The sequence below is a fragment of the Ammospiza caudacuta genome, chromosome 3 (genome assembly GCF_027887145.1).
Source record: "Ammospiza caudacuta isolate bAmmCau1 chromosome 3, bAmmCau1.pri, whole genome shotgun sequence".
Classification (NCBI taxonomy): Eukaryota; Metazoa; Chordata; class Aves; order Passeriformes; family Passerellidae; genus Ammospiza; species Ammospiza caudacuta.
Genome location: NC_080595.1, coordinates 66,044,424 through 66,058,068, shown reverse-complemented (window position 1 = coordinate 66,058,068; position 13,645 = coordinate 66,044,424). Strand labels below are relative to the sequence as shown.

Here is a 13,645-nt window from a genome sequence, read left to right as displayed (position 1 = left end):
TATATGTAATCTGTATGCTTTAAATTACCTGAAATTACTTCTGTAAAAAGCAATTCAAGCATTTATAGCTGTATTAGCTTCCATTAAAGCAAAACTATTTTTATCATAACTATTTAAAATCTGACCATGGTCCAGCTAATAGCTAGGCTGGCTGGAAATTACTTTGTTATCTATAAAAGAAAGAAACTTAAATAGGTCTAAATTTTGGTGGTATTGGGTATAGTCTCACTTCAAATTCTGGGAAATGGCAGAATTGTTTTATTTTCACAGTAGCTCATAGATTAGGTTGAAAATGGCATGTTGAATAATAGACAGTGTAATGCAGAACATCACTTGCAAGGGGAATACATGAAGAATCCTGCATATGTTGTTAGTAAAAGAAGAGAAAGAGATTGTCATTCATGACAAACAGCTGTTTATCATGGTTTTTTGGGTTTTTTGGGGTTTTTTTCTAATGGAATGGATAGTATTTAGTCCAAAATATAGTCTTATTGCTTATTCAGAATGTGAACTCTTGGAGGTGTGCAGAAAATAGTCCTTCCTGATTTGGAAAAGGAGCTATTGACATATAGTCAGTAGGGTTTGTAGAAAAGGCTGCAAAACATGAAAAGTAAGTCTGTAGATACCTGTGAGAAGTGGGGTGGTGATATAGCAGGAGAAAGCAGCTCTCAGCTATAGCAGGTAGGGAATGGTGTCCTATCGCTGTTATACTTCGCATGTATGCAAGGCCTTGTGGAAAGAAATAAACAAACATGCAGAATTGATTTGTGGACCTAGAGGATGGCTACAACAGTCAGCAGAAAAACATTTGAAGATCCTGATGTTTATTAGGTGACGGAATAATTTGTCAAGGGAAATTCTTAAATACAATCATCAGAGAAGATTAGCAACTGCAGGTCAGCCTTTATTGTACAGGATCCTCCAGAATTACAGCAGGGGAATTTATTTTCCAGTCCTAGCACATAAGGTTTTATGAGTACAAAACAGAAGCAGAATAGTGGACAGAAGGAGAGAAAAAGTGTACTCCATTACTCACGTCAGATACATGAATAAGACATTTGGCAACTACCAATAAAAGAATATTGCTTAAATAAGAATGCTTCTCCTATACATTCTGAGACAAAAAATATAGAACCCCAAAGAAAGTGGCAATTTAAAATGCAGTCTGTCTTCTGAAGGTGTTGAATAATTATGAACCTTGCTTTGGAAGGTCACAGAATTCTCCCATATTTTGTAGAAATACTGCAAAAGATAGGTAGGTAGGTAGGTAGGTAGATAGATAGATAGATAGATAGATAGATAGATAGATAGATAGACAGATAGATTTTATTTAGGTTATATATGCTTGGTTTCTTGAGACTAAATCTGAAGTCTTGAAAAAATCCAGGGCTAGTTCAATTAGGCTGTTATTTCGTAAGTTATAGTTGAATGATCAGGTCTGCACTTCTAATATAATTAATACAATTACATAATAACTACTACTAATAACTACTATAATTGATATTACACGCCTCTCTATTGCAGCATTACCCATTTGAACAATGAAAGAGATAGAGATTAGTCTCAAATTTAAGTGTCAGATTTATCAACTGTTTGCTGAGATGCAGGTTTTCTGCTGGGACTGACTACTCACTAGGTCACTAGACCCTGTCAGGGAAAGGGAAGAATTTATTTGTAATTCTCTCTTATGTGTAACATTTTTGTTCATAGGCACCATACTTATAATCTGGTTTTGTCTCAGATTGAGCTAATGAACTAAGTTTACTTCAGCTGAGAGTGGAATTGTTAATTCTGTGTTTCTCTCTTCCTCCCTACAGTATGCTGTCTGGCTGGTCCTTTGGGTTACATGGAACGTGTTTGTTATCTGCTTCTATTTGGAGGCTGGAGACCTTTCAAAGGTAGCTGGATATGTTTAAGCCATCAACTCTTTGTTAACATGCCCCAGACTGTGCTCTGTTTTACTCATTCTTTTAGTGTTACCTAAATGAATGTCGTAGTATGATGTAAATTTGGAATATTCTGGATATGTTGGAAACTTTTAAACCAGACAGTAATGAGTGTATACACTCTGATGCCCACAGCAATAATTGCATATATTCTTTAAAAGAAAATTACCTTTCTTTGTCCCCCTCAGTAGCCCTGCAATGCAAATTCCACCCATGTGAGAGACATTAATTAATGGTTTCATGAATAAAAAACATTGCCATCTCAGGAGCAAACAAGTATTTATTGTACCTTTTAGCTTGCAGTTACTTAGCTGGATTCCTTTCAGGGGTCTTATACATTTTATAGTAGTTGTAAAACAAGGAGTTTTTCATTAAATTAAAGATGTAAATTAGGTGCCAGAACAGGTTGCCGTTTGGCTTCATCAGTGTTTTTAAAGTTTAGGCTTCTGGTATGAAATTTTCCTTGAACACTTATACATAGTAAAAATCTATAGCAAAAATATATTTTCCTAAGAATTACATGTTTATAGAGTTTTATTGACAGTGGGATAATGCATAAAGTGGCAGTTGCTAATGGCCTCATACCAGCACTCCTACTTTCCAAGGTGTTCCCAGAAAGCTGGGAATTTGTGAGATAAAAGATTAGCAGTGGCAACAAATTTTTTTAGGGTAATATGCTCCAATTGAGTCTAGTTATTGCTGAATTATGCTCACAGTACCATGAACTGACCATCAGGGAGAATCCCTCGTGTCGAACACATCACGTTGTCTTCTTGACTCAGATCTTCATTTTTTTTCCTGATTATAGGGAGTTTAGCCCAACGGTGAGTTACAGATGTAATCCTCTGATCCTTTGTGAGTTACTGATACCTTTTTATGCAGAAGGTTAAACACAATTATAGGAAGAATAAATGAGGCAGAGATACATCCTTGCATGTTGTTTCTTTCAAATCACCCCCAAAGTACAAAAACTACTAGAGACAAGGTGTGTCATCCCCATGTATTCTGTTTCTTCAAAGATGCTGACTTCAAAAGGATGAAAATTTCATTTCCTGAGGGTGTAAAGTAATTTTCTGCAGGTAAAACGTTACCCTTTCCTGGTTTTATACTTTCAGACAGGCCAAATCTCATTAAAAGCTTGGCAAAAACATAGCAAATAAAAGGACTTGCATATATTATCCTTTATTTGGTCAAAATTCTTTCTTTGTTGCCAGGATAACTAAGATGTATAACAAACCTGACACATGTACATGTTGTACAATCATGCTCTACCCAATCCACTCTCTTTCCATCTGCTTGTTTCAGCCACCTGCATTCCTAAACTTGTAAATGTTGGGATGCTTATCCTGCCTCAGGAAGTGAATGGGGGTGGGAAAAATGGAGGAAGGAGAAGTAGCTGTTTGAGCAGTGGGTGTAAAAACAGGGTAAGGACACAGGTAAGTGCTAGTTGGAAATAAAATAGGCCACAAATAGTACCTAAACCTTGAAATCATTTTTTTCTGAAGTCATCATCTAGAATGTTTCCCAAACAGTCATAGAGTTCAGGTCTATATTTGAATGCAGTTTAATCTTTTATTTGGTCTCTAGAGGTATTATTTGCTCCAGTGATATGGTCTGCCTTGAAATACCCAGTAGAGTATATTCTTTCCACTTCAACTGGCTTTCAGAGCACCAGAATTGGTAAAGAGAGGGAGAAAAGGAAAAGTTCAGAGAAAAATGGATTTTAAAAAATGGTACAGATCCACTCATTATCTACAAAATATCTAATTCACATGTGGGGTATCATTCTCCTCTCCTTTTCAACTCAAATGCTGCGTCAAGATTTCCCCACATGGGAAATATTCTAGAAGATCTAATGCTTGGAAATATACATCTAATGCAAAGATACCCCACTGTTCAGGTTGATACAACATATCCCCTCATTCTAGATCCTTCAGAGGCTCTGGCTGTTTTACACATGTAGGCATCTTACAGAATAGATCATTTCAAGTGTAATGTTTCTCAGGCCTACTCATAAATCTTGCACTGAATCTTCTTTATTATTTATATTTTCATCTGGGAATAACTGCAATTTTAAATCTGTGGTGATAAACCTGGGTATTTTCTTTGTTTGAAATGGTATGTAGAATCTTGAGAAAAGCTCTGGGCCTGAACTAGTTCTAAATAGAGAATAAAAACCAACCTTTAAGCAAGTACCATAGGGATGCCTCTGAGATTATAAAACATGTTCCCACTATTGCAGTACAGGGCAATATAGGAAAGGAAGTAACATGATTTGAATGCATTTTTTTTTTTTTTTTTGCTGCCTGTGCAGCATGGCTTTAAGAATTAATAGGTTAAAATTACAGCCTAATAACAGTTCAGATTGGTATAGTTTATTTTTATATGTATTATTTATAGCTTGCTACAAAATAAAATAAAGAGAAGGCAAGGGGTTTTTTTCCAAAGTTTTAAGAAAGCTTTTATTGTATGTGTACAACAATTTTTCCATCATCACCTGCTGAGAAAATGGAGAGGACATATTTCAATTGTTAATATACTTATTTTACTTGTGGGGGTGGAGGTCATGACATTTTTACAGCTCCTCCTTATTATGCTGAAACAGGTCTGTAAAGGCTCAGAAATTTTCAGAACAATGGGATAAGCATCTCTAAAGAGACTGAGGAGATTCAAGGACTATTTGTGAACATCCATGTAAATCTGTTTGCATTATACACCTTTACAATCACAGATATCTTGTGAAAAATGGTGTCACACCAAGTATTTTCTGTCCTTGAGGCACAGTTATTTTTGCTGAAACTCTATCACAGCAAGATGGAATATTTATGGCTTTGTAAGTATGGTTTGTAACAAAGAGGAAGTACAATCACTTGTTCTTAACCTTGATTTTTATGTGATCTGTGAATAAATGCTTAGAAAACCCACTTCACAGACTTCCTTTTCAGTATTATTCTTCAAAAATATTTAATTAGTTTGTGTGTTGCTTTGCTTACTGACGACTGCCACACTTTCTATAAATAGGACTTAAGGGTGTCAGGACTGGTAGTATTTATTTTGGCCTGTGGCTAACCAAATGTAGCACATGAAAAGCATAACCTCTTATCTTGAATGAGGTGCATCTGAAGTACACTATGAAACAAAAAATAAACCAAAAAAGGAAAACATAATAGAAAGCATTTCTGAGAAAATGTAATATTCCTGTGATTTTTTTTAACCCAGGAAAGTAGACAAGGAGATAAATTCATCTATCTCAGAACAGCAGAAAATACTCATGTGATTAAGAACAGCACTCTTGATTGAAGGCATTTGGAAGCTTCCCCTAATGATGTCTAATGATACCACAAGCAGAAAATAAGCAGAAATAGGAACTATCGTACTCCCATTTTTAGTTTTGAAATGAGTAAACAGTTTTTGCTGCAAGAAACCCTTTCCTGAAGTTGCACTGGTGCCATCACAAGCATGGGAGTGGAGACTGTTGCTGTCAGCTGATGGAACTCAAGGCAGAGGCTGAGTTTGGGGTGCTGGACAAGGGGGACCTGCTGGGCCTCAGGGTCCAAAGCAGCCCTTGCTGCACAGGGCCCCATCCTTGAGTCAGAACTTCTGGTTCTCTTTGCATTCAGCCCTATTTGTCTGACCAGATCCAAGAATTCTCCTCTCACTGTTGCCCAGCTGAGCTCTGTTATCACTTCACCGTAGTCCCCACAGTACTGTGTGAATATGACCAAAAGTTCACATCTGAAAAGCTCCTTTGAACTGTCAAAATTTACTTAGTTTCTATTTTTAAGGCATTCCTGATGTCTTCCTTACTTATGAAAAAAAAATTATGTTTACTCTATTAAATCATTAGGTTGTACTTACATATTTTTTACACAAAAATTAGATGTTTGAAAGTCAAACAGTCTGATATCAAGAAATGCCAGAATTAAGATTGCTTGACTTAGCATGATTTAGCTCTCTTCTACATTCATTTTTACATACCTTTTAATGATGAAGTCACAACTGTGTATTTTTCTTTAATCTCTGTAGCACATAGCCTGTTTCAGAGATGAAGTTTAGGCAGTTGAGTGAGGCTGCCATACTGCATCTTACTCCATATACTGCAGCTGTCAAAAGAAGCTTAATAACAATAGAAATGTAAATCCTGCAGTTCAGTTCTGATCTGAAAACATGTAGAATAAGAATATAAAACGTTAGGTACAGAACTTTGGCACCTAAATTGTCTAAGCAGAGAAGTGATATTGTGTATGTAGCTACATAGATCACTGGGTGTAGTCAAACTGTGGTTCCTCATTATTCATTATACAGGTCCAAGCAACTGTTCTTAACAAAAAAAAACCAAAAAAATTGCATTCAAATCATGTTACTTCCTTTCCTACATTGCCCTGTACTGCAACAGTGGGAACATGAAAGACTAAGTTTAAAATATGCACTTACTTAAAATTGAAATTTTTAAATATAATGCAAAGAACTGAATTTTCTGTAGTTATTAAAATGTAAACATAAAGGAAAATGTGTAATCAGGTTGTTTACTGCCAGAAGTTTTAAGGGAAATGAAAGGTTTCTGAACACTTTCTCTCCTACCCACCACAAATAACTGGAAATATAAGATAACTTAGATTTACAAAATCACAGACTTATTTATGCTGGAAGAGCCTCTCAAGGTCACTTAATCCGGTCTCCCACTCAAAGCAGCACCAACTTAAAAGTTCTATCATGTTGCCCAGAGTTTTAGCCAGTCGAGTTTTGGAAGTCTTCAAGGATGGAAGTTTCACAACTTCTCTATTTCTTAACCATTCTCATTGTAATACATTTTTTCCTGACATGCAGCTGAAATTGCCACGGCTGCAGTTTGTGGCATTGTCTCTTGTTCTTTCACTGTGTGCCTCTAGAAGAGTCATGTTCTACCTTTTCTAACATTCCTTTTAGGCTTTTAAGTGAAGCTGAGTACTTCAGTTTTCTATTTGTTTTTTCTGTAGTTGACTTCCTATTTTCTAACCACAGATAGTTTGCTGCACTTCATAAGAAACATGCTAGTTATCTTGTAATAAATAATCAGTTCACTTTTCACACTTTTGCCTTACTATGGGAGAAAAATTAAGGGTCTTTGCACATATGTAAAGCTATATAGTATCTTATGTATATAGGTTGTCCATGTTTGGAAAAAGTAGTAACACATTCAAAAAGAATTAGGGTCCTTTAGTTCAAAGACAATTCAACTTATGCTAATATTTAAGTTTCCTTATATTGTATTTAACAAACTACTGACAATATTGTGTATAAACCCTGCAGTCTAGTAAAATGCTGCAAGTATGTAACTCTTCCCTATTCCTGCTGAGGTAAGCAAATCAGGAGGATTAACCAAAACTTGGTGAAGGCTCCCAAGTAACTGCTAGGGAGCAGTAGGAAGTCAGTATCATGGCATTTTTGGGGAATAGACTTGGGGGGAGAGTCAGCTCTGCAAAGCTGGAGGAATGAAGATTTAGTGAGAGAGTTTGCTGCTATTTCATTATCAGCAGCAAACTCTGTAGCTGGAGTGCAAGCTAGTCTGTTTTCCATATCATGAAATCACAGGAATAAAGACAAATGTAAGAAATCTTGTCCAGCTGCCAATGAGCATTCTGTTTAAAGTCAGTGTTTGCATGCTCATGGCCATGGTTCACAGTAAAGCCAGAAGGGACTTTGGGATACGACCATCAGTTCTCCTGCCTCCAGCCAGAGCCAGCCAGCAACCTGCACTGTGAGAGAGCAGCTGATGCAAATGATCTCAAGGAGGAAATGAGCAGTGTAGAGATCCACCTACAAATGATGCTCATCCATTTGCAAATTTTCATCACTGAGAAATCCTCCTTTGCCTTGTTGATCTGAGATGTTAGTCCAGGATTAGACAGATACAGCTGACATTTAGTCGCTGTAGGGCAGCCCATTCTTTTTCTTATCCTTTCCCATTGGGTTACTCTAATGAGAAGAGGAAGAGGCAGCAATGGTCATAGCACCTCCTGTCTACAAATTAGCACCAGTAGAGATTGCTGGTGGGAATAAAATGAGAGGATGGGAGGAAATATGGGAGGGTGGGAGGAAATATGGAAACTATTTTCCCTCCAACTGTTCCCATTTGTCCCTTCCATCTTATTGCCCAAAATTATAAGAACCAGCCAGAAATACACCTTGTAGTAAGTAGTATTTTTCCATTTGAATATCCCAACCTTGGCAAGCACACATCCACCTATGTGTCTGACTTTCACATACCACTGCTTGGATTGATACCTAGTTGCTCTGAAATCCAGTTTATATCCATATGCAAATTAACTGCAATAATGCAAATTACTTCAGGATATGATTTGCATAGCTTGTCACTCATGCTGCTTAAAAAACATGCTGGCTATGAGTGCTGAACACTTTATGCAGCTAATATGCTCTGATTTTAAAGGGAGGGCTTCATTCATAGATGAAGCTGAGGAAAGAACGAAACAAAAGAAATGGGTAATTCATCTGCAACATAACTCAGTTGTAACAAAGCAATGAACTTGGCAAAAAAAGATTGAGCTTACACCAGTTATGCATTCATTCTACATTATTTTGTGTCCATTGGTATTATTGTTATACTTCTTTAATTCCATATTTGCTAATTATTTTTGTAAAGCAGTGGTCATTAGCAGTTAAATGTCAATGTCATACATACTCTAATAAAACAACCTGCAGGATGGTTAATTTTGAACATATTACCTTCCTTGGATGTTGTTTTAACAGATGTCCTGTTAAGATAACAGAGAAATTAAATTAGTTTTCAACTCAAAGCATCTGGTTAACTTTGTAGGTAAATGCCTTTGAGCAGTAAATCTGACCAGGGTTTTCCGATAAATAGCTATCAGAATGTTTAAAGTAAATGACTTTATTTTTTCACTTCTATTACTTAGGGCACATTTGACATGCTTGATCATATATCTAACAGATGAAAATTGAAAATAGTGCTGGCAACCAGCAGTGTTAGGTTATTCAGGGAGTAGTTTCATGGGTAGATACTATTAAGCATGCTTATAGTTTCAGAAAATTTAGTTCTGCAGCAATTTTTAAACCTCAAGATCTTTACCAGCTGGAAAATAACTGATTATAAAATGTAATCTCTTTAATACTGTAGACATAGCATATGGTGGAATGCATTTAGATAAAAGTGGAGTTTTTCATCTTTTTAATGGTGAAGTAAATTGTGATAGCAAATCATTCAAAATATAGAAAAATATGAAATATGATAGTATATATTTTGCTAATTGTAACAGTTTTATCTTTTAAAATCCTGGGACATATTTTACATTGAGTTTATGAATAAACATACATCTTCCTGTTGATTTATTTATGTTCATTTTTCCCACAATTCAATAGCTTTGCACCGAATACAGGAACACATCAAAATAACCACAGTGACTGGTTAGATCATAATTCCATGATGATTTCCTTATGTGTGTGTTTACATATATATTGAGTACCTTAGTTATACTATTAAGATTGGGAAGCATGCACTTTAGCCTGTACCTTAAAGCTGCATATATTATAGTTACATGAAGGCTTTCCTGTACATCTAAAGGCAGTGCCATGAATATTTCTGCAAGTCTTTCAGACGTTATAGCCAAGACATTGCAGAAAAATATCCAAATAAATATTTATGAGATTACTTTTTAATATTTATTAATTATATTGCAGTACCATCTAGTGGCCCCATTTTGATATCAGGGTTCCATAATATTGTGAACCTTAAACACTCAGAATATAAATAAACCTTGTCCTAAATGGTACATACTCTTACTATGTGATTCTACAAGAATGGGAGATGGAAACCAAAATAGAGTAGATTGCAGTGAAAATCCAAAACAAAGTTATATCTTTGGAATTCCTCATGAAGTCTGGATTTTCACAACTTTCTTGTCCTATTTTTCCCCATGTTTCTCATCTCTGTGAGGACTGATAGTTGAGTGACACAAAGCCCTACTCTTAGAGCATTTTATGGTCCACTTCAGTGAGGAAAACACTTTTGTATGCTGCAGTGCACCATTGCTAGCACTTCACCAGTTGTGTAAGGCACTGGGGGAAAAAACTGTAGATTTTGCTTAAAATGAAAGATCAGAACTAAATTTATTTCTAGTCAGGCAGATGCTCAGAAGATCACAGCTGCAGAATGCCTGTTTTCTGTGACAGTTCATCTGGGCATTGTCCATGCCTCTCATACACAGTACCTTTACTATGGCTATGTGAGTCAGCTGTGGACAAGGGCTGAAGGGGATTTACCATACTTAAAAGCAGAGAAACCATTCATCTTTTGTGAAAGTATAAAATAATGCAAAAATATGCTCTGCTTTTTAATATTCATTGTCTCATGTTGTCAGCCTTGTGACATTATTTATTTTTGTGGTACGGGTGCAATACTTTAATATAGACACTAGCAATTTTTTTCTAAATATGCAATGGCTAGAATATACTTTTCCCACATCTACTATTCCTCTAAATATAAGATAGATTCTAATTAGAATCTACCAAATAAACTCCATCTTGTGAATCAGGGGTCCACCAAAAATTTCAAGGCAGCACTAAACCCACGCATTTTCTGAGGAGCTTTGTGTTATTTGGAATTTCTGAAGGAAGCCATTCTGATCCTTATGCCACTAAAAATTATGCCAGCGTTAATCCAATAGGAAAATGAAATTCTGAATTGCCTCCAGCATCTTTTTTCATATGGATAAGCGTTTTTTGAACCTGGGAAAGCAGTGTGAGCTGTGAAGTGCTCTACATTTTTGATCCTGTTCAGTATAGAAACCCCATACTCCTTTCTCACCACTGCAATGGTAGCAATGGGCTCACAGGCCACACACTGAACATGGCTATGGTGGCTAATCATTTGTTACAGCAGTTCATCATCTTGTAGAACTCTATCTTTGCTGTTTCCCTTCTGCTGGCAGCCCCCACTCCCCACTCCCTGCCCCTTGAACACTCATGATCTCTCTCTGGGCTGAAAACACAAGTGTGCCTTAAGGCACTTCGGGCAGCCACATAAAATTTGTTCTTACACAAATTTCACACTTTACACAAAGACACAACTTTGCACTGGAGCATGTGAGTAGCTCCTACAAAAGGCTCTACTAGAAAGCTAAGGAGACAGTAATGTGTTTAAACTGTCACAGATATTTCAAAGTGAATGTTTACCCTAGTCACAGAGCCATGCTACGCTTTCTGCACCGTGAGAGAATTTATAGTCACTAGATAAATTTCCTCGAACATTTAAACAGGTATTTCAAATTTCAAGAAGCATGTTAGAATGTAGCTATTCAAGGCAGAACAGAAATTAATTTTTCCTCTTGCAAAACTGTGGAAATATTTTAAATATTATTAATCTTTTTCATGTCATTTTCTTCCTTTCTCATTCCCATGAAAAGAATGTCTCCAAAACTGGTACTGAAAAGCAGTGATCTGTGGTATATGGATAAGTGAATTAACTGATGTCAACTTCAATAATGGCGTGGGGTTCGCTGATGATTTTTTGATAATTTTCAGTAATAAACAGAAAAAATATTTTCTCCCATTGACTTCAGCTGTCACACTGCAGTTGACAGTAGTCACAATTGGTTTTATTTTGCTGATTCCCTACGCTCAGAATGAAGCACTATATATGAAAATATTTGATGTCCTTTTCTAATAACCCACTAAACTCAATGATTACCTTAGTGAATTTATCCCCAGAGGATAAATTTACTCTAGTGTTATTTTCAAAACTTGCTGCCACTACTTCAATTACAGTCATTTTAAGGGGCATCCTATCTGTTCAGGAGTGCTGCAGTATGGTGCCACATCCCTCTTATCAAACTACCACAAATACCTGTTTGTTTAGAAATTGGATTCCCTGCTTTGAGGGCAGGATTTGATTGATTGAGTAACCTTAGGAATTGAACTGAAGTGTGGTTTATTGTGGGTTTCACACTAAGAGCCTGTTCTTCAGCAGGCCACAGTGTAACTCAGGCTATTTTTCTTCCACCCTACAACAGGTGGGTAATTCAGCAATAATGAGGAGATCAGTAATGTGCTGTGTCTAAGTATCTCACTGGTATCTTTAAACTGCCAATGAATCCTTTTATAGAAAAACTGCTGTTTGCAATGCAGAAGGATAATAAGATCAGAGTGTTAAAAAATATCTGAAGAACCTCATCTATGAATAATTCGAGATGTACCTCACTACTCAAATGGAAAAATAAAAGTGCTTAGATTTGTCAAGCTTTTTATCATATCAAAAAAGTGAAGGGCTCTCCTTTCTTAGGGCAGCCTCATAGAAGGGGTCCTTCTGTGACTTCCAGTCAGATGCACAGAGCACACCCTCTCTTTCTCTCTTTTCTTGGCAATTTATACTTGTCACTTCTCTCTTTTCCTCTGTCAGTTAATTAAAGCTGATCACTTTTTATCTTGCCTTTTCTCACCTCTGGCACATTCCTCTGACACTTAGCACATCCAGAGGTATTCTATCTTGATTTGGCTAAACTGGCCAGGGTTTTTCTTATTTAGGAGCACGAGGAAACACTGTATTTGAGTGCAAGTTCATTTAGGTATTTCTTATAACCTCTATTTACAGAACACACTAACTGTTGTTGTTCTTGACTGCCCATTGTAACCAAATGCACTGATTCAAAGTGTCCTACAAATGCTCTTAAATCACAAGTACAAGACATTAATCCTGCAACTGCAATGATGGAGATTGATTTTCATTGGGTGGAGAAGTTAAGCAGTTGCAACATATTTATCTTAAAGTTTGACTTAAAGACATCTTTTTTTCCTCATTGGAATGCCAATATGAGGTTTATGTCTTCATAAACTGTGTATGACATAATAATAGAAATTGTAATGAAACATTGTTAAATATATTGCTGATATAATTGAAGTAATATACAGTATAAAAACTACTTGCACAAGTATTCACATAAAAATTATGTAAAAATTGATACTGAGGGTTGTGCAAAGCTTATCCATTATTATCATCTACCCAATTGTATGCAATCCTAGGTGTTCAAATGGCCATGTAGGAAACACTGCCAAGAGCAAAACTGAGAGGTTCCTCCACTGGAAAGCTTCTTCTTAAGCCTTGAGATCTAACTACTCACTTTGATTGAAAAACAGACTTATATATGCATGCATACATACATACATACATACATACATATTAGATCAGTGTTTTCCAATTCCTTTAAAATATTTCAATCACAAAACTACATCCAACTCAGCACAAGGATATTCAACGCAGCATAATTTGCACAGAATTAGAAATCTTTGCAGCTTCCAAATGTGCATTTCTCATGGTTGACAAACTATGACAGGGTTAAAAGCATGAGATGTTTCCTAAAACTACAACTTCTGGCGTTTGTGTTTTCCTTCATGAATTCTGTGGTTTTAATTTTTAATAAAGGAAAAAGCCATGAGCTCAGACAGCTGTTTGGAAGAAGAGGCTACAGGAGAGCTCAGTAACAACAGACTTTGATACTATATAATTATATTTTTTTCTCTTCATTAGCATATACAACCTGCTACAGGAATGAGGATATAATGATAATTGCCACTCTTGGGTTTTCACACTTGGAAATAGTGGAAAGTACAAATTTAAAGTAATAGGGATTACTTCAAGAAATGTCTCTGTCTGCATAGTGAAAGCAGGAGCTTGTAGCAGACTGGAGATT

General features: G+C 36.2%; 1 protein-coding gene across 1 annotated transcript in view; it reads left to right on the top strand.

Moving 5' to 3' along the window:
- NKAIN2 (sodium/potassium transporting ATPase interacting 2) overlaps positions 1-13,645 on the top strand; it is a 516,192-nt gene that overhangs the window by 268,828 nt on the left and 233,719 nt on the right. Inside the window, exon 3 of the mRNA XM_058801777.1 lies at positions 1,818-1,898. Coding sequence (XP_058657760.1) covers positions 1,818-1,898 — 81 coding nt within the window. The remainder of the gene's footprint in view (positions 1-1,817; positions 1,899-13,645) is intronic.